General features: G+C 37.5%; 1 protein-coding gene across 1 annotated transcript in view; it reads left to right on the top strand.

The window, feature by feature from the left end:
• Positions 1-20,503, top strand: part of nphp4 (nephronophthisis 4) — a 178,107-nt gene that overhangs the window by 60,458 nt on the left and 97,146 nt on the right. The window contains exons 7-8 of the mRNA XM_016495116.1: positions 5,020-5,213; positions 7,980-8,094. Of these exons, the coding sequence (XP_016350602.1) occupies positions 5,020-5,213; positions 7,980-8,094 (309 nt within the window). The remainder of the gene's footprint in view (positions 1-5,019; positions 5,214-7,979; positions 8,095-20,503) is intronic.

Genomic DNA, 20,503 nt, shown 5'->3' with positions numbered 1-20,503 from the left:
GGCTTGGTGTACTTTCAGACATTTAATGAGGCTCAGAGGTGGCATGAGTGCAATTAAATCCATAAATTCACGATGAGATTAATGTTTTAAATATAAAATTTTGAATATAGAAATATTAAATGATTGAAATAACTGAAAAGATATTTAAAAAATTAAACTAAAACTGCCAGCAGGTGGCGGCAAGTCACTGATTTTATCACTGAATCATTCATTTAATTTATTAATTCGAACTGATTCATTCAGGAATGAAGCAAGTGACCGTCTTTATTAATGGGTAATCATGAATCACTGACTCACTAGATTCGTTTAAAAACGCCCGTTCATTCATGAACGAAACACCGCTGTGTCGCAAATGGTCGCACTGTAGAGCCCTGGATTCACATTTTTCACTGAAAATCTTGACATCAGCCCCAGCTCTTCTTGTTGCATTCCAGGGAAGTAGTTAGAATTACATGTAGGAATTGGAATTACATGTAGTTGAGCAAATAAAAAAAAAAAGTTATAAAGTCTGTAACGCAGTGCACTCTGCCTGTTTGTGTTTTAAAGTGGAACTTTAGTGGATTCAAAGCATACTGCACTAATTATACATCATTATATTGTTATGAACTTGTTGCAGTGAGCTGGTGTGTATGCTGCTTCTGACACATACATCGCTTGTGTCATTCTCTAGGGAGTTAATTGGCAGTGATATACATACACAATCACACACTAAGCTCATTTGATTGGATTTAAGCCATGGTGACATATACTTGTCTCATCACTGTGTGGTTAGAGGCTCAGCTTCTTGCTAGCTAATTTAGTTTTCAAATGGAAAGTAGTGACACAGATAAAGTATTTATTAAGACAAATGAAACTCTAATCAGAAAAATTGGATAAAGAGAAAAGTACACCTCCTACTGGACTCTAAATTTGCTGCAAGTATAATAAATAACTGTTTTTGATGTAACTTTTTCGAATATACATTATTTATATTATGCTAATATTATACACTACCGTTCCGAAGTTGTTGTTAACAAAGGTTGTTGTGTTTTTTTTAAAGAAATTAATACTTTTACACGTTAAATTGGTCAAATGTGACTTCAAAAGTGAAGATTTTACATTATTACAAAAAAAAATAATTCTATTCATGAAAGAATCATGAAAAAATTAATCTCTGTTTTCTACAAAAATGTTAAGTTTTAGCATGATCTCTGGATTGTATGACACTGAAAAGTGAAGTAATGAATGCTGAAAATTCAGCTTTGCCATCACAGGAATATTTTACATTTTAAAATATATAAAACCGAAAACTAATATTTTTTCATTGTAATAATATTTCACATTATTTCAGTTTTTACTGTGTTTTTATTTATTTATTTTTAAAATAAATGCAGCCTTGGTGAGCATAAGAGCATTCTTTTAAAAACATTAAAAATCTAACCGACCTCAAACTTGGCGCTAGCACAACAAATATTCTTTCTCATACCAGTATTGGTCAATCAAAAATGTTTTGTGAACAAATTGAGAAAAATGAGAGATTTATGAAATTTGTGTGTTGAGTTCACAGACGGTTCACAGTAATATTATTGTTATATAATAATTAGTTTTTACTTCTGGTTAGATGCTAACTGTTTCATTAACTCTATAGTTGCATGATTACACTGACATTAATATAACCATAATCTGGAGGGGAGGAGGCAATATATTCCATGACCTGAAGTTTTAATCCCTGTGTTCCTCAAAGCGGGACTGTTAATTCCTATACATAAATGTGTGCTGTCTGTCCTGCAGAGCCTTTAAGCTGCCCACTGACCTTTCGCAGTCACGTAATCAAACGCTGCGCAGGGCTGCACCACCTGAGGGCTTTGTGTTACATGTATTTGCTGAAAACAGGCACATTGCTACGTGATTTAATTAATTAATTATCTCTCTCGACTGAGAACACTTTCGTTCATGAAAACAGGCATAGCCATTTCCATTGTTAAGTAACTGCTGAATTTAGAGTCTCTAGAGTACTGTGCCTCTCTCTGCTTGTTGCACTACAGCGTTTCACAATATTCTTCCAGATAATTGGACCTCAGATTTGTCATGTCGCCCACAGGTGATTTGAGACTGTTGACCAAATATAAAGTCTTAGAGGCAGCGAAAATGGGTGTACCTCACAGGGCCACAACTAAAGACAAGTCAGAAAAGTTGTTATCTGCTTTTCAATGACCAGTCCCTAAATTTTGTACATAGTGGTGCCTTGGTGCCAGATCAACACATTTCTTATTATTATCAATGTTTAAAACACTTGTGCAACTTAATATTTTTGTGGAAGCTGTGATACATTTTTTCATGACGTTTTTAGATAGTTCAAAGGAACAGCATTTATTTGAATTTTTTATAACAAACTTTTTGACGTTTTTGTGTCCATAATGATAAATGCATTACAATTTCATTTGTGAAATAAATTGCATTTGTGAAATGTTATTTGCCATTTAAACACAAAGTTGAGATGGAAACACAAGGTAGAGTTCACCCGAAAAAATAAATTCTGTCTTCATTTACCCTAAAGTCATTCTGAACCTGTTTGATTCTCTTTGTATAATAATCAGTGAATAACGACTTAAACTGCAGTGTCTTTCTCACACGGACCTATTGTACGGCTTTAGAAAACTATATTTTTGTAGATTGACTGCTTCTGGTCACCATTCACTATATTTTATGCAAAAAGAGCAGCTTGAACATACTGCTAAACTTCTCCTTTTGTGTTTCACGGAAGAGAGAAAGTCATACTGTTTTGGTCCAACATGAAGGTGAGTAAATGATGACAGAATGTTAATTTCTGGGTTAACTGTCCCTTTTTATTTTAGTCTAGCTTTGTGTTTAAACTGCAGATGACATTTCACAGAAGAACATTTAGTCTCAATGTATTTGTCACACAAAATCATAAAATGAAATGTACCTCACAAGTCATCATTCACATCTGTATCACTGAACCCATCAGATTCATGGAAATGCACAGATCTGACCTATTAAGCCGTGAACCAGGCACAAAATTGCATTACATCCACTTAAAGGAAGGATTCAGCGATACTCTGGTGGTCGCTGCAGTAGCTGGGTGATTCACAGCGTTAAGTGGGATATGCGCGGACTGCTTCTTGTAGGCCTGCATATAAAACACCGCACACAATTGATATGCTAATTGGAGGAGCGGTGAGTGGGAGGCCTGAGCAGATAGATGCGACTCTCACCCTGAGGAGAAGTGAGAGAGAAAAGCTGTTAGTCCCATACCTTCTTTTACAGATCCTCTGTAATGCTGCAATTAATAACATCCGTTAAACATACTTCCACACCGTCTCAGAGCTGATGCACCTTTGAAACACCAGGTGTCTGCCACACAATGGCAGCAGGCTGTCATTTAATTGATGTGTTTTTGTAAACATGTCTGGACACTGACTTACAGAGACAGCTGCTGGACTCGGAGTCGCACCCCTAATACTTAACAACTGGTGACAGTTTTTGGAGACTGGGGTGCAAGTACCTGTGATGGTTTGTTACAGTATGTAACGGGAAGGGATACTGACAACTTGTGTTACAACTATGAGACATTTTCTCATAGTTCCTCTCATAGGTCTTTTTTTTCTTTCTTCCATAACTCCAGTGCTGGGGGGCAACTAAACTACACTTTTCAGTATAGTGACCATAGTTCAGAAACTGTTTTTAAAACTGTGTAGCTATATTTTTTAACATGGTACTTTTTCCAACAGGTGTATTATTATTATTATTATTATTATTAGATAAGGCAATTAAGCACAGCTTTATTCATTTTGGGGAATCTGTTCAGTCAGATGATTCATGTAAATGAACTGGTTCATGAACAGGTGAAAAAAAGATTCAGACAATTTTGTAGTTACATTTTTTAGGGTAACACTTTACAAGGGTTCCACTTGGTAATATTAGTTAACTATATTAGTTAACATGAACTATTAATGAAAAATACTTCTAAAGCATTTATTAATCTTAGCTGATGTTAATTGCAGTATTTACGAATGCATTATTCAAATCAAAAGTTGTATCATAATATTATTTAATGGACCCGAGTTAACATGAACTAACTAAGAGCAGTTGTATTTTTATTAAGTAACATTAACAAAGATTAATAACTGCTGTAACAAATTTATTGCTCTTTGTTAATGTTAGTTCATGCATTGGCCAATGTTAACTAATGGAACGTTATTTTAAAGTGCTACCAGATTTGGTTAAATGTAGATAAAACTAAATAATACGATGTTGTTTGGGAAATTACAGCTTCAAAGAAGCTTCCCCAATACCAAAATTACTCGATTTAAAACACTGTTTAGGCCCTGTGATGTGTCTAAATTAAAGATAAAGCAAGTTTCCAGCATCCAAAAAATTAACTGAAAGCGAAATGCTGCACAAAATGGCAAATTTATTTAAAATAAAGTTGCGAGAATCAGGATTTCGGAAAAAAGAGATTTGACATTGGGCGGAGCTACCGCACAACATGAAAAAAATAAAATCCATTCAGCTGACAAATTGTCTTCATTACTGTCACTTTATTACAATTTGTTGTCTCAAAGCATATTGCAACATTGAAAAGACAAGTAAATATGTGGAAATGAAATAAATCCCAATGTGTTCCTCATGACGTTCTCTGCACTGAGTCGGTCCGTTTCATTCTCTGTATCTTTTCCCCTGTAAGTTCCACACTCCCTGCTTACCAGAGAAATGCCATTCAGATTCAGTCCCGAGGATAGAACAGATCAATAGAGCTTACATGCCCCTATCACTTTCCAGCACAGAGCAGTCGTAACTGTGCAGCTTTCAAACACAATCCACGTTCCATTCCCAGACCTCCTCTGAGGATTAAATGCTAACAGCCCTGCCAAACACACTCCACTCTATGGCAAAACATACATGGAATTCCTCTCACGTGTCTGTGTGCACAAACACATGTTCCTGTAGTTATGCATAAACGTCTGTTGATCAGAATGGCTTTTGAATTTCCTATCACGTGTGTGTTTTCCTGATCAGAACAGGGGTGTGGAGGGACGCTCGGTTGTGGTGCAGGAGCGCAGGTTGCTGGTTGGGGTCCATAACGGCTGGGGTTGGGTGGAGAAGCCTCGTGTGTTGGTGCTGGAACGTGAGGCCGGAGGGAGCGGAGCGGCCAGAGCTCGTGGAGCCAGTGCAGGCAGCAGCTTCAGGCAGACCTCTACGGACAAACTCAGGTGGATACTTGGCCCATCTGGCCTACTAATTTACCTTAATTCTGAGAAATATTGCCATACTTCCATGGACCTCACTTCCAGTTGCATCCACTTTTATTGAAATTCTTTTACCAAATATCCTGGGTCTTTAATTATCTATTTTTCTTTTCAGCTGCATTCAACTTCAATGGTCATAATTCTCATACTACTGACTATAAAGAGATCATTGATTGATCTGTGTCCCCTTGACTGTACTGGATGTTCTGAAAATCTAATACAATTATTTCACACCTGTATTTATTCATTTATTTTTTTGGAAAAACAAAGACATTTTGAAGAATGTTCATGCTGATCTTGAAATGCAGCTGCTGTCAGGCTCCAAAACTGACATAAATCAACATAAAAGTGGTTAGCGCATAATATTTTGCCACCTTCTAAGTTTTCTAAAGCCATACAATAGCTTTATTTGAGGAACAGATACTGTCACTTTTAATCAATTTAATGCCTTCTTGCTGAGAAGAAAAAAAAAAGTTAAATTTCAGTATATTCCACACATTTTATTAAGCTTTTTATTCATAACACTTGAAATATAGTACACAAGTCATATGGATTACTGTTATGCTTATTCCTTTTTAGAAACATAGCAGCTTTGAGGTTTTTCAAAACATCTTATTTTGTATTCCAACCAAGAACAAAAGCATTTTTGTTGAGCTCAGAAGTTTCATTTTTGGGTGAATTATTTCTTTAATATAAACACTCTATTGTCTCTCCATGGCCTCCTCCAGTTTAATGCTCCATCTGTCCTGTTTCAGTGACTTTAACTCTCAAAGCTACACTGGTTGTCCTCCCTAGTGCTTACCCAGCAGAGATCACCTTGTCCTCTCCTCACCTCGTCGGTTTTTGTCCCAGTTCCATCTCTTTTTCAACACAGTCCTTATCAAATATGGATTTTTAGGGTGATTTACACACTTTCTCACGGGATGTTAAATATTTTAAAAGCATCTTTTCCAGAAAGTATTAAAAACGGTTCCTATTCTTAAATGAAGGTTTCTCGTGTCTGCACTCTTCGTTTAATTAAAATGCTGATAAGCTGTCGCTATACAGCACAAACGAGAAATGAGGGTTTGATTGTTGATGTCTGCTTCACTCCATCTGCTGTGAAAAAATAAGCCCCGCCCCCCTCCTGCCACAGGGTCACTGCCATGTGAGATCTCACAGAACGAGTCACAAGCACCGTTCATGTGTGGTGAGAGAAAGAGGTCTATAATTACCCTATGAGAGAAATTAGGTGTCTGAGAGAGTGGAGCATCACATTCTGCCCTTTTAGAAGAGAGAGAAATTGGGTGTAATTATGGAGACGTTAGCACTAAAAGCTTTAGCTGCACGTTCTCAACAACACTGCTGTGATGACGGCAGCGAATGTGTCTATGAGAATGTGTGAAAACCTGTCAAGAATGATGCAAACGATCTGATGCCAACCTGCCAGTTCCTAGATGAGATTTTGGCATGAAACCCGTGCCTGGAATTTCAACACCTTGTAGTAACACTGTCTGAAAAAAACTTTTTTGAGTCCTGTTTTAATTTATAACTTTTTTTCTTTGTCTTCCTGTATGGAAAAAGTGATGTGAACTTCGTTTTGAAGTTTTAATATTTTCTTGTACTGTGTTGTGCTCATCTAAGATGCTGTGTACTTTTTCTCTGTAGTCTGTACCTTCTTATGTAATAAACTGCAATCGTTTTTAAATGCTTTTTTGAGATTCAGAATCGGACTATAAGGACCATTATATGATGACTACAGAATGCGTCATAGCAAAAACAAAACAAATAAATGAAATATAAATGCAATTTGACCATGTTAGAACGATAATAGTTTCATTCTAATGTTGCACAAGCATTAAACTCAGGACAGATAAACAAACTTTTTTTTAGCTTAAAACTGTGTATGGTTCCTGCTAAATTGCTGCTCTTTCTCCTTTAGCTCTGTGTGAGTTTGCAAACCCCATTTGTCAAGTTAATGTGGCCGAGCTGTTTTCTTCCTAGACTTTGAATTTCTAGAATTTCTTTTAATTGCGTAAAATACCATTTAAAGTTTTGAGTCAGTACGAATTTTTTAATGTTTTTGAAACAAGTCTCTCATGCTCACTAAAGCTTAATTTACAATATTTGATCAAAAATGTAAAAACAGTAGTATTGTGAAATATTGTTGCAAAATAACTGTTTTCTGTTCCTGTAATTTGAATTTTCAGCATTCATTACTCTTCAGTCTCACATGATCCTTCAGAAATCATTCTAATATGCTGATTTGGTGCTCAAGAAATATTTCTTCTTATTATTCTTATCGTATGATGAAAACATGTGCCGCTTAATATTTTTGTTAAAACCCTGATAATAAAAGTATTATTTTATATAAAAAAAATAAATAAATTGACCCTGAACTTTTGAATGTAATTATATATATATATATATATATATATATATATATATACACACACACATACACGCATCTCTATAAAATTATGTCTTGAAATCCTTTTCCAGTTAACAGCTGGAAAAATCATGGAAATTCGTGTGGGAACCCTTTATAGGGCTTTATTCAGCAGTGCACTATGGGATTTATACTGTGCCTTCCAAACTCATAAAACAGTGAACTGAGACACCTGTGTTAATGAATGTCACTTGACTAGTTGTGTTTTTGGGTCAGTGTGGGTGTGTAGGTTCATTACACAAGATTCCATGCCGAGCTGTGATATTTCGGTGATCTCACACTCTTCTTTCTGCCTCCTGCAGTGATGGACTGTCTATTCGTGGCAGTGTGGAGCTGAAGATGATGAGGGACGTGGCTTTCAGCATCGTCTTCCAGCTCCATTATGTTTTCTCTTGTCCTCTGGCTGGAGATGGGCAGGTGAGTCATATGCTAATGATGCACCTCTCAACATTTCTTTCTTGACTTCACTCAGGTGAACATAATTCGAGGAGTGAATATCTTGTTTAACGTACTTTCACTATCTTTTTTTTTTTCAAACTAAAAATGTTAAGAATTTTGCTTATGAAACAGTTCCAAAAATAATTTGGGAGGACCAGACTGTTTACTTGTGTTTACCTGCAGTCTGCAGGTGCAGAGTCACTAGCAGCTGTTGAAATGTGTGGCAGGAAGTTTCCCTGGATTGATCAGCCCACTCTGAAATATATAGTGTATTGTTTTTTTGAAACCCCTGGCCCCGACCTTGGTATGGACCTCCAGTCCAGTGGAGTCCAGTGGACTTCTGTGACAAAACCCAACTACTGTCCCTCCGAGTCTGCAGGGATGGAGGAGAGTTTGCGTTTTCTGTTTAGAACTCTTTCTAATTGAGAATGGGTCTGAAAGATAACTCTCTCTGTCACACTCTCACTCTCTCTCTCTCTCTCTCTCTCTCTCTCCAGCATTGCCATGTCTCTTATTGCCTCTCCCTGAGGAAATTAAACTGCCATCCTTGACCAGACAGCCTCAGTAAATAAACATATTGGGGGGGAGGGGGAAGAGATTGGGGGGTAGAAAAAAGGGAATCTCAGGTTCCAGGCAGCAAGCACAGAAGCAATCCAATCAGGTTTTATTCATCCACCTGGACCCCATCCTCTCATTTCTTTGCTCAAGGCTCTGGTTCAATCTTAACATCCTCAGGATTAGCCCCCTCTAATGAAATTACACAAATGTGCCACTTTAGTCTATCTAGAACAGTCTCAGCTCACATGCGGTTGTCTGAAAACCCAATACGTCTCCAGGGTGCTTGTTTTTCTCTGCCAGGCAACACAGAAGGTTTTTAAAAACACTCGTCTCTACAGATAAGTCATGAGAGATATTCTGCCAATTACACGTGTGGGCGGAATCGCCATAGTGCTCTATGGGACGGACGCTCTTCATGACCGGCAATATAATTTTCCACCTGCGAGGGTTAAAGAGTCACCAATTAAAGCCTGTCAGAAAACAAGACGCAGTTCCATAGGCATGTTAAATGCTAAATGCTCGGTATCTGGACTAAAAATGCTCATTTCTAAAATTTTGGCTCGGTTGGAACTGAGAACTCCTCACCATTTCAAATTGTTCACGAAGATGAAATTTTCAAGTAATTATATGCAAGTGCGAAGCTTTTTTGGAAACCGAGAATTTCTCAGGCTGTCAAGGCTCCGAGACAGGCAGAAGTGTTGGACAAGTATCGCCTCACATGATCTGCAGTCTCAAACTGTGCTGACTTTGAGATTAAAATAGAAAATTCGAGTGTGTGTGTGTAAATTCCTAATGACGTTTGAGATGGTAGGTGTGTGATAGAGAGAGGGAAGACAGACAAGGAGAGAGAGGGAGAGACAGAGAGGGATGGAGTAATTGTGTTATAGGTGTATTTATAGAGCGTGTTGAAGGAAGGTGTCTGGAAAGTCATCATAGTGACTAATAAAGGTGGGACGAGACTCGACCTCCTGAAGATAGAATGACCTGCCTTGCAGCGGCGTTAAAGAGAGAGATTTTTCTTTACATTTTAACAGCTAATGGATTGAAAACACATGCTTTTCTCACCTTTGGTCTGTCCTAGATTGCTTGTAATTATTATGCAGCTCTCTTGAATACTTAATTCTGATTCAGCCGTTACCTGCCATCATATTTTGGTATAATGACGTTTAAATTGTATAATTGACCGTTGTCCCGGGTAACTGATCATGTCTTATCTCTTGTAAAACTCTGGTCCTTCTTGTCACTTAATGAAAAAATTTCAGCTCAAATTTAATTTAATGTCCATTTATTTGTTTGGCAACCAACTGTGGAGCAAGCAGGATAATGTACTGTCTGCCATCATTGTCCTAATAATTATCATTAGCACTTTGTCTTTAATAATAAAGTGCTAACACTGTCATCATCATTATTTTTATTAATGATAATTGACTATTTTTATGAATTATATACTGTCTAGGACCACATTGAAAAAAAAAACATGTGAAATTTAATTTAAAACTAGAAATAAAGTCTCAGGATTTTTTAACTTTATACAATTTTTTTCCCCCTAAATTCCTAAATCATCATTTCAACGACAGAAGCGCACACCAAATAATGAAATTTTGAACTGATAACCTATAAAATAAGAAAAAATGCAGTCTCAGACTCATTCATATATATTTATGATTTATGTATATATACTGTATATAAATAGTTCATAATGTATATTACTTATATACGGTATATTATTTAGGTATTTTTATAGCATGAAAGTTAGATTTGTTTAAAGCTTCTAAATAATTATTTAAATAATTATAATTAATTTACATGTGTCCTCAATGAAATTATTGTTTGTTAATGTTAATAACCATAAAACAACAATTTAAAAACATTATAATGCTCTCTCTCCTTCCTCTGTGATCTACAGGTGTGCTACTTTTCTGCATGAATGCACTGTGATTCCCTATTAATCGGTTTATAATGGCTCATGATGGCCCTAATGCTGTTTATTTTTTCCTTTCTCCTGGACTCATAAGATGTGCATCCTGCATTTACTGTTTCACCAGTAGGTGGAGCTGTGTAACTCACAAACAGGCTTAGAAAGAGAGCTGAGTGTACAGTGTTGCAATCATACTGTGTTGACCACTATTTACTGCACCTCATGTCTGTCCAATTGCTCTCGTAATACAGTCTGATAGATTTGCTGAATGGAACAACATTAAGTCGGCAACTAATTAACAAATCCACCCCAAAACAGACTGCAGTACCTCACTTTCAAAGGATGTTTCCTAGAGCTCCAAAACTCTGTCTGACAGGCTCAGACTTCTTAAGTTTGAGGAATTCTGAAGTGACTGTTTCATGCTTGTGTTTTGGTTCTTTTACTCTTTCCTTCATAGGGGTTCGGTGGACCGGTACTCACATCCTTATCAATATGCTCATGGAGAAAGAGAATAAAAGTGCTGAAAGCAAAAACTAGAGGGAAGACAGTGAGAGACTCTTTGGCAAGTAGAAAAGGAAAGTTGGAATGTGTATGTGAGAGGGATATAAACTCAAATAGCTCTCTGAACCTCTTCCCAGCTGGATAGGGAGACTGAGGGCCGAAATCAGTTGCTCATTGATATTTCAAAACCCTGAACTTCCCACAGTGTATCTTAACCGCAGAATGTGCTGAAAATGCACTGCACCTTGAGCATTTAAATGAAGTTATTGTCATTGTTTTCTTTGCAGAAGATACATGGCAGATTGTGGCATCCTTCGCAAACTGGCAGTCAAAACCAGCCTGCATTGTGGGGAATTGCGCTGTGCAAATAGCATTCAGAATAGATTTTTTGGGGGGCGTGTTTGTGCTGTTTTATCTTATTTGCATAATTCTTTTACTTAATCAAATGATAAAACAGCATTGACACTTAGCATGTGCAGATAGACCGCTATCAGAGGAATCAGTTCATTCTGAGTCAATTCCCACTGAGGAACTTCAGTGCAGTGTACTTTAGATGAGAGAGAGAGAGAGAGAGAGACTGACAGAGGGAGAGAGAGAAATATGAACTGCTCACTTGGCATGGTCCGATTTGACTCAGCACAAAGAGACTTGTAGTGCTAAATCTAGAGCACAGAGACTCTCAATCATCCAAGCCTCTGACCTAAAAACACCATCTCCGTAATATTTCTTTCTGCATTACTCTGATCAACTTTTCTGTGCCTTACTAACGTGTACATAAAATTCCTTTAGAAAAATCCTCTTCAACATCATCAGCTGATTGACACAAGAGGTGGTAATTTCATTACAAGCAGACTTGGACTGTTACAATCATGACATTTTTGGCTGATGATTAAATAATTGTCAATAAATTAATTTATTTAGTTTGTTCATGTTTTGACATTTGTTAATTTTAAGTATAAAAGTAATTTTTTTAGTTCATTATATTATATTATATAAAAATAATTTGTAATTTTATTTTTAAAGTTATTATATTTAATAATATATTAACAGAGATCCATAAACATACAATAAGAACTAATTTTTATATAATACTAGCTTATGTTTTACTTCATACATGAATGAATGTTTACAGGTTAACTTAAATCCTCTAAACTTTTGTAAAATACTCCATACAACAACTAGTTTGCACGATAACTTCCTTTATTTTCCTTTATTTATATCATATTTACAGTATAGCATATTTTATATCATTTTAATACATAGGCAATACATATTGCCTATATTTAAATTTGTTTAACAAACATTAGAAGTAAAAAGTGAACATTTAGAAGTAATTCACATTTATTCGACCAGTCTCTTCTATTATTCTGTTTTCACCTTAACGGCGCTGGTTCTCCCGCCCGAATTAGGTGACTCACACCGTGCCCCTGTATGTTGCTTTGCATAAAATTGAACAATATATAGCACAGAAACTATTTTATAGACAAAATCAAATGTACACAAACCTGTATTTTACCGAAGAAATGCATCAATTCAATGGCGCTTAGAACTGCCCTCTCCTGAAGAGGATGCAAAAACCCCACAATAAATAACTCAACTGTTGGGTTACGTCTGACCCAGGAGCTGGGGAACACAAAAACTACCCAAGCACTGAAAAATTAACCCAAAAAAATAACCCAAAAGGCTCAACCCAGCATTTGGGTTGGAAAAATAACCCAGGAATTTATAGAGTGCATAACTTAGCATAAAAGTTTTTTTGTGTTTATTTATACTCAACATGATCTCTAAGAATTGTTTGGTTTAAGTCTGTGTTTCGTATTGCTTAAAAACAGTTTATTGCATGTGTATATTCTCTTATTATTGGCAATATGGGACTTTAATGTGCACGTTGATCGCTGTTATCTCTAATAATTGCGGTCAGGCGATAATGTAGTAATCGTGACAGGCTTTTGTCTCAGTCATTACCATAAATTTCTCTATTCTGCTCTCTATCTTTTTCTTTTGCTCTGTCTGTCGTTCTCCGCTTGAGTTGCAGCTGTACAAGACTGACAACTGATCCCCTGCACAGATAGCTCCTAATGCTGGTCTGTCAACACCAATTCTGCGACGAGGCAGCTCGAACAAAACCTGTGTTCGGCCTGAAATGCTGCTTTTAATGTTTCTAGATGAACCTCTGTCAGTTAAGCCGCACTAATGTAATAAAGTGTTGCGTGATGCTGAGGGACAGGCCAGCTTCTGGGCGATGTGGGGTTTTGTTGCCGGTCCGCCACTAGCTGTGACTCATGGATAATGGAGAATGAGCCAGAGACTGAGACTTTCCCGTTCCTGTCCCACGGCCAGTAGATAATTTGTGTTACAGCAGCTTTCATGCGAAGACGCTGATGCTGGCGTGAAAAGGGGCTTCTCCTCTGAGGCCTGGAGGAAGGGTGAGCAATTTCGGTCACATAATTGTGATTTGTAGTAACAAATGCAATGGCAACGGGTCCTGACACGCTCACGGACACACTGACGGTTTCTGCTGCAATCCTGAGCGAGTAATGATGCCCCATCCTATCTGGTGACCTGCAGCGGCAAGAAAGATTAGTAATGAATTATGATTTAAACATTAAACTGTTCCTCACACAAAGTTATTGTTAGACTTCAAAAATAGATATAGCACACGAGTCATTTGAAATAATTTTGATTGTACTCTTATTTAGTCCCTCCAGTTCTTCGCGATTTGATGACAGAGAATGTTGCCTTTTTTTGCCATCCTGCATAATTCTCCATTTAACGTACAAAAAAATAATCACAAAAATTACAGATCTATTTCAAGTTATTGACATTACTAGAATAAACATGCATGCATGAATGAGAAATTAAAGCACAGGATGCTCTTTATGTTAAAAAGAGTTATTAAGCGTAATAAGCCACGAAAACAAACTCAATGCAGTACTCCAGCTGACTGACACACACTCAAAGCATGCGAGTCAAATACACATAAACAGTCGGTTTTGTCTTAAATTAATCATAAACCGTTAGGAGAAAATCGAATGTGTGTCAGTATATTGGATCTGTGTATTAGTTCGTAAATTGTCAATAGCCTAATAAACCTGCTGCTGTCTTATGTCCTTGATGTTAATCAAACAACAAAAGTAAAGAAGAAAATCACACTCTGCTATTGACTAAATTATTTTAGTAGCTTTAATAAGGGTCAGTGTATATTTAATTCATACAAAGAAGTAGGGCTGCCCTCGACTAAAGATTTTTCTGGTCGACTAGTAGTTGTTCGTTTTAAACATTAGTCGACTAATCGCACGTTTATTAATAAACCATTTAAATCATGCTAATGAGCCTTTAATTGCCTACATAGCCTAATAAGCGTTCAAGCACACGCATAAAGCTTGTCACAGCACACCGGCAGAAGTAATGATGATGAATGTGTCAGGGAAAAACAGTAACAATTAAACTGCATTAACATTTTAATAATCTAATAATAATAATAATAATAAGCTAGTGTTTTCGGCTTAAGAGATGAATACGGCGGCACTGACTCGTCATCTCCACAGTAGTGGATGCGCCTGCATGCAAGTTTCATACGGATTACATAATCTGAGAATATTTGTTTTTTTAGATTTTAATTATTTCATTTGAAAGTAGACATTTCACTCTCTATATATATTCTTGTTCATGTCTGTAAGGCAAGGAACTTGAGGTTTTGCGCTCAAGTTCACAGAGGCCGAGACGGCAGAAAGTGCATACTGTTTTCTTTCATTATTTTACGAAAGCGCAATGTTTTGTTGTTATAGTGAGTGCACACAAATAAACGTAGAGGCTTTACAGATTCGAAATATGTATTACTCTTATCTGTAGGACCAAAATGACGGAGTATTTTAAGAGCAAGTGACTGCACCGGCGCCTCCATCTGTCATGCTGTGAGCGTGCGCATAGCTCCGCACAGACACTTGAATAGCGCACATATTTCTAGGTAGGGCTGGACAATAATTCAATATCAATATGTATCGCAATATAATTTTTTTTCAATAACGGTGATATGATTTTTAAACACATTTCCGATATTTCGATATACATTACCAGTGTTTCCCATACATTGATTTATTTGTGGCGTTTGACTTCATTGCATAAACATGAGCACTGCACGTTTCAAAATCAAAACACGGCACGGTTGTTTTTTATGAATGTATCTCTGAAGGGAAAGGACTGTCTTCAGAAAAGTTTCGATGGCATTTTCATTTTATCTGATAAAGAAGCGTTCATGAGCAGAGCTGATTTGATTACAGCCGTTACTGGAGAAACTGCTAGTTCTACTGCTCTCATAGCGCCTCCTGGTGGCAGACTCTCAGTTTGCATTTTCAATAATAAGCCCGTCTCCAGCAACATGTTTTCGTTGTTGCTCTTTTTTCTTTTTCTTTTTTTTTTCCTGCAGCAACTCAGAGCACTTTTCATACTCTTTATACTGGCTAAAGCACATTTGTTTCAATCTATAAGAATAATCAGCCTAATCAAAACCTAATCAAAATATTTGTACTATTTAAAATAACTGCTTTCTATTTGAATACATTTTAAAATGTAATTTATTACAGCATCATTACTCCAGTCTTCAGTGTCACATTATCCAGAAATCATTCTAATATGCTGATTTGCTGATTATCAATATTTAAAACAGTTGAGTTAATTTTTTTTTTCAGGATTCTTTGATGAATAGAAGATCCAAAGATCAGCATTTATCTGAAATAAAAAGCTTTTGTAACATTATACACTCTACCATTCAAAAGCTTGGAGTCCGTATGATTTATTTTTTCTTTTTTTTTTTGGAAAGAAATGATAGAAATTACATTAAAAATCTTACTGTTCAAAAACTTTTGACTGGTAGTGTATGTTAGGCTATAGTTTGAGGTTAAAGATATTAATATTAATTAGGTGAGTCTTTGAGACAATTATTTGACAGTGATTTCACATTTCTTGTTTGTATGAAGGCTAAATACAAATAAAAGGTGAACATTAATTTATTTGTGCTGTTTTTTTTTTCTAAAATATTATATGGTTTTATATGAGTTGTCATAGACTTGGGAAATTCATTTTTCATAAGTTTGTATGCACAGACATCTGTTGTGGGCGTTCTTGGCAGTTTTTATGAGGCTTTTTTTAATAGTGTTCATATCGATATCGGAATTATATCGTATCGACCGAAATTAAGAAATATATTGTGATATAAATTTTGGCTATATCGTCCAGCCCTATTTCTAGGTTACCATTAGATTGAGCGGCCATGTAAAGTTGCTACTACTTACATATTTCAGATGATATGCCATATTTGAGGTCGATGAATGATAGGCGAGCGTTTGGATGTACTGTATTACCACAAAATCCAGACGTTAACAATCTGTCCGTCACGGACTGCGTGACCTCACCACTTCCTATTTTTCATTTTTTTCTGCGACTAATAAAATTTTGGTAAAGGTTAGTCGACTATTAGGGGGCAGCCCTACAAAGAACACTGTGCAGTGTTTTATTTTATACTTGATTATTCAATTTCTGTAGTATTTTGTACCTTAATACTAAACCTACCTGAATTTTTTGTTTTATTTGTATTTTTTCATTTGTCCTTTTGTTTGTAATTTGGTAGTTTTTCTTTTTTTTTTTCTTCTTTTTTTAGTAGCAAAAATAAAATGTCAAAGTGCAGTTTCTGTGCTATGGTGGGGCCTGAAACCTGACTGAAATATGTGTCAATTTGGTAAGTAAAAAAAAAAAAAAATCTTCATTTTTTGTGTATTGTCATGTACAGTAGTCATGTATGATTATTGTACATTTAACGTGGTATAATATGGTTAAAAGCGATTAGTCAAGCGATTAGTCAACAGAAGAGACAGACGGCTGCACGTGAGTGTCCTGCATAATACTTGTTTATAGATCTGCTGTTGGAATTATTACTTGCTGCTAGCAATTGTAAGTCGCTTTGGATAAAAGCGTCTGCTAAATGACTAAATGTAATGTAAATGTTAAAAAAAGGAACATTTTCTGGAAATTTCCACAACAAAAATTTTTATAGCGAAAATCATGATATTTCGTTTTTTTATTTTTTATTATTATTATTATTTTTATAGCTTGACATACTAGTCTGTTGTATGGACAGGAGCTTGTGAAGAATCTCTCCTTTTGTGTTCCATGGAAAACATAACAGTATGCATAAATGGCTAAACTATCCCTTTAACCTCTCTGGCATTTGTAAAAGACTCTCTGAAAGAACAATGGAGGAAGTGTGAAGTGCTTAGTCAGATTAGCCTTCAATGGAATTCATACCATAAGGCATGAAGACCAACTAGAATCAGGCCGTGAGCTCACCTGCGAGTTTAGCAGGGATAATGATCCATTTCGGATTTGACAGCCATTTCTCACCATTTTACTAGCAGTGGAGCGCCGCGGAGGAGGACGTTCAGACTGAGTAAAAATGTTTTGATTTAGCATGGAAAAAGAGCATGTAACTGAACAAAGCACTTCAAAATCAAATAGACCGCAGCGGCCATGTGGGTTGCAACATACAGGGGGCGGACACAACAGTTTTCAAAAGAACAGCTCTTTGACAGCATCTGAGAATTGATATTGATACATATGGAACACATTTTCAAACAGCGCTCTAGTGTAAATGAAATGTGATGTGTCCTGCAGCAGAGGAAAATAAGAAGGTGACCAGTGACATGCTGCAGGTCAAGGAGGTCTATGATACCTAGAAAAAGCTTTTTGCTAGCATTCCCATTCATCTCAGTGGAAGTTGCTTGACTGGCGCGGGACCTTGTGGAAGTAGTCGGTTTGAAATTCGACACTTCTGAGCCAAATCTATTTTTTTTTAGCACATTTTATTTCCGTAAGTGAATTATTCAGTCACTTTCAGTGAACTTTAGACAATGTCATGAGACTTTTTCCACATTTAAGAATGTTTTTGGTTGTCAGAGCTGATAACCTAGCGGGCAGCGCTCCAACGCATGACACGGTTGCACTCAGCAAGCTCAGCACCCAAGCTCTAGTCCTGTTTGAATATAGGCAAAAATTTTGAAGTGAATGTGGTTCCATAGTAAATAGTTTTTTAACTTAAACAATATAGTAGTTTTAAAATATATTTAAAATAATTTAAAATCAGTTATTAATTCATAATAATTAATCATTTAAAATCAGTTTATTCTAATTTATTATTGTATTTAATTGATAAATTATGAAAATATCAGACAGCTTTTTTAGCTGTAAACATAAAACACATTTTGCCTGCAAAATTTAGTAGTTATGGCATCTACAGGCCTATCCTGGCCATGCTAACCGTTCAAACCTTGAACCCTTGCTGTGGGTAAGTTAATGTTCCAATGTTCCATATCACACAATTCTAGATTAAGAGCTTAACAAACACTCTAAGAGCAGCGAAGCCATTGGAGCAAAAATCGATGGAGCCTCTACAGTTGATTTACCACTAACATTCAGCTCTTTTACAACAGCACTGCTACATGCTTTGGTAAGTAGCATGATTTATTTTTGCAGCTAAACCCTGCTGATTAAATTTCAGCCTCCCATGTTCCATCTAGGAAGACACTTCTTCTGTTAGTCAGTGTGACCTGCATGAAACTCGGAGTCTAAGAGCTTGGTGAAGCTCTATTAACCCTACATTTTGCATGAGTAAATTGTGGCCAACTTTCTGCTCACATGGCATATAAATTATGCAATGGTGTCGCACAGTTGCACACCCCATATCAGTTTAGATTTACGCATGCTCCTTCACATCTGTGGCAAAATAAAAACAAACAGCATTTCTGCATTTTTAAAGGGTTGCTGATGTTGTTTTAATTGGGATCAAGTCATGCGCTTTGTTTTTTATGCGCTTAATGCATTTTTTTCACGGTCTCTCTCTCTTTCTCTGTGTCTACGATGTTCATTCAGTTCCTCATTAAGGCCTGATTTCCTACAGGCTGTCTGGCTGCCCTCCGTCAGTCGTGCGATAAAAAGACGATTGCGGAGCAGTAATGCTTATTTATACATGTTTCTTTTATTTGTATTTTTTCCCATTCTGTCGTAAATGTCAGACAAATATTAATTAAATGTTAATCAAACATCACACAGTAAGAGAGCCCATGTCTTCGCCATTGTGCAGCTATATTTAGCAGTACAGAGAGGTCAGTCTACAGCAGGGTCTGATGCCTTCGCTCCAGGGGTTTGCATGGGAGAGCAGGAACAGGAGAAACAATGGTCGACTAATTAGTATGAATGTCAATTTCTCCCACTGAGAAGTTCTTAAATCTCCTAGCCAGCCTACTGGGAGTTCACCCTGTCACATTGATCCTCACTTTCCAGACCTCTCCTGTGCATCTGCCTGCATTGATCCCATCACATACTTCTAAATGTGTGGGAGCATGAACAAGGCTCTCCTGGGAAGTGCTCTAAGGTGAAAGGTAAATCGAGGTAAGCTGAAGCAGTTGTTCTCAAGTGGTTTTGTTTTAGGACTTTATCAAATTAACATAATGTTATGCGAGGGGCGCAAAGCAAGCAGGCAGAGAATGCGGATCTAAGTGCAGGGAGAGCAGAACGACACTGTAACATTACAACAACTGACAAAGCACAAGAGAAACACAAGCACTATTTAAACACAAGAGAACAAGCTAAACAAGATAACAAGGGGGCGTGGTAAATGGGAAACACCTGGGGAACCTAATCACGGGGAACCAATACACAAACGGACTACAAACAGACTACAAACAAGGCACAGGAAACACTTCAACATAAAAGTCCTAACAGGGCACAGAGAACATGTAACATAGCCCCCCACCTAAGGAGCGGATTCCAGACGCTCCAAAACAGAACAAAAAGTCCAGGAGGGAGGTAGAGCGGAGCCGGCAGATCAGGAGGCCAGAGCGGAGCAGAAGACCACCAGCTCGGGAGGCCATGGCGAAGCAGACAGTTCAGGGGGCCATGGCGGAGCAGGCAGCTCGGGGAGCCATGGCGGAGCAGACAGTTCAGGAGGCCATGGCGGAGCAGACCGTTCAGGAGGCCATGGCAGAGCAGACAGTTCAGGAGGCAGTGGTGGAGCAGAAGACCACCAGAGTGGAGCAGGTGGCGCTGACGAGCACCAGGGCGGAGCAGGGGCTCACAGGCGGCCTCCTTGGCCGTGGCTGGACCGGCAGAGAGTTCATAGACGGCCTTCTTGGCCGAGACATGGCAGACAGAGGGTTCAGAAACTGGCGAGGTGTGCACAGCCCAAACGCACCAAATGGCTGTAGCCATCACAGGGAGCATGGAGAACAAAACGTCTACCTCCAAGACAGATGGCGCTGCAGCCATCGAACTACTGAGAGCAGTGACCGGCGGGCTTGAGTGTGTAGCGGACGGCGGGCTTGAGAGTGTAGCGGCCGGCGGGCTTGAGAGTGTAGCGACCGG

Source organism: Sinocyclocheilus anshuiensis, unplaced genomic scaffold (assembly GCF_001515605.1).
Source record: "Sinocyclocheilus anshuiensis isolate Anshui unplaced genomic scaffold, SAMN03320099.WGS_v1.1 scaffold122, whole genome shotgun sequence".
Taxonomy (NCBI): Eukaryota; Metazoa; Chordata; class Actinopteri; order Cypriniformes; family Cyprinidae; genus Sinocyclocheilus; species Sinocyclocheilus anshuiensis.
This window is presented reverse-complemented; position numbering and strand designations above follow the sequence as displayed.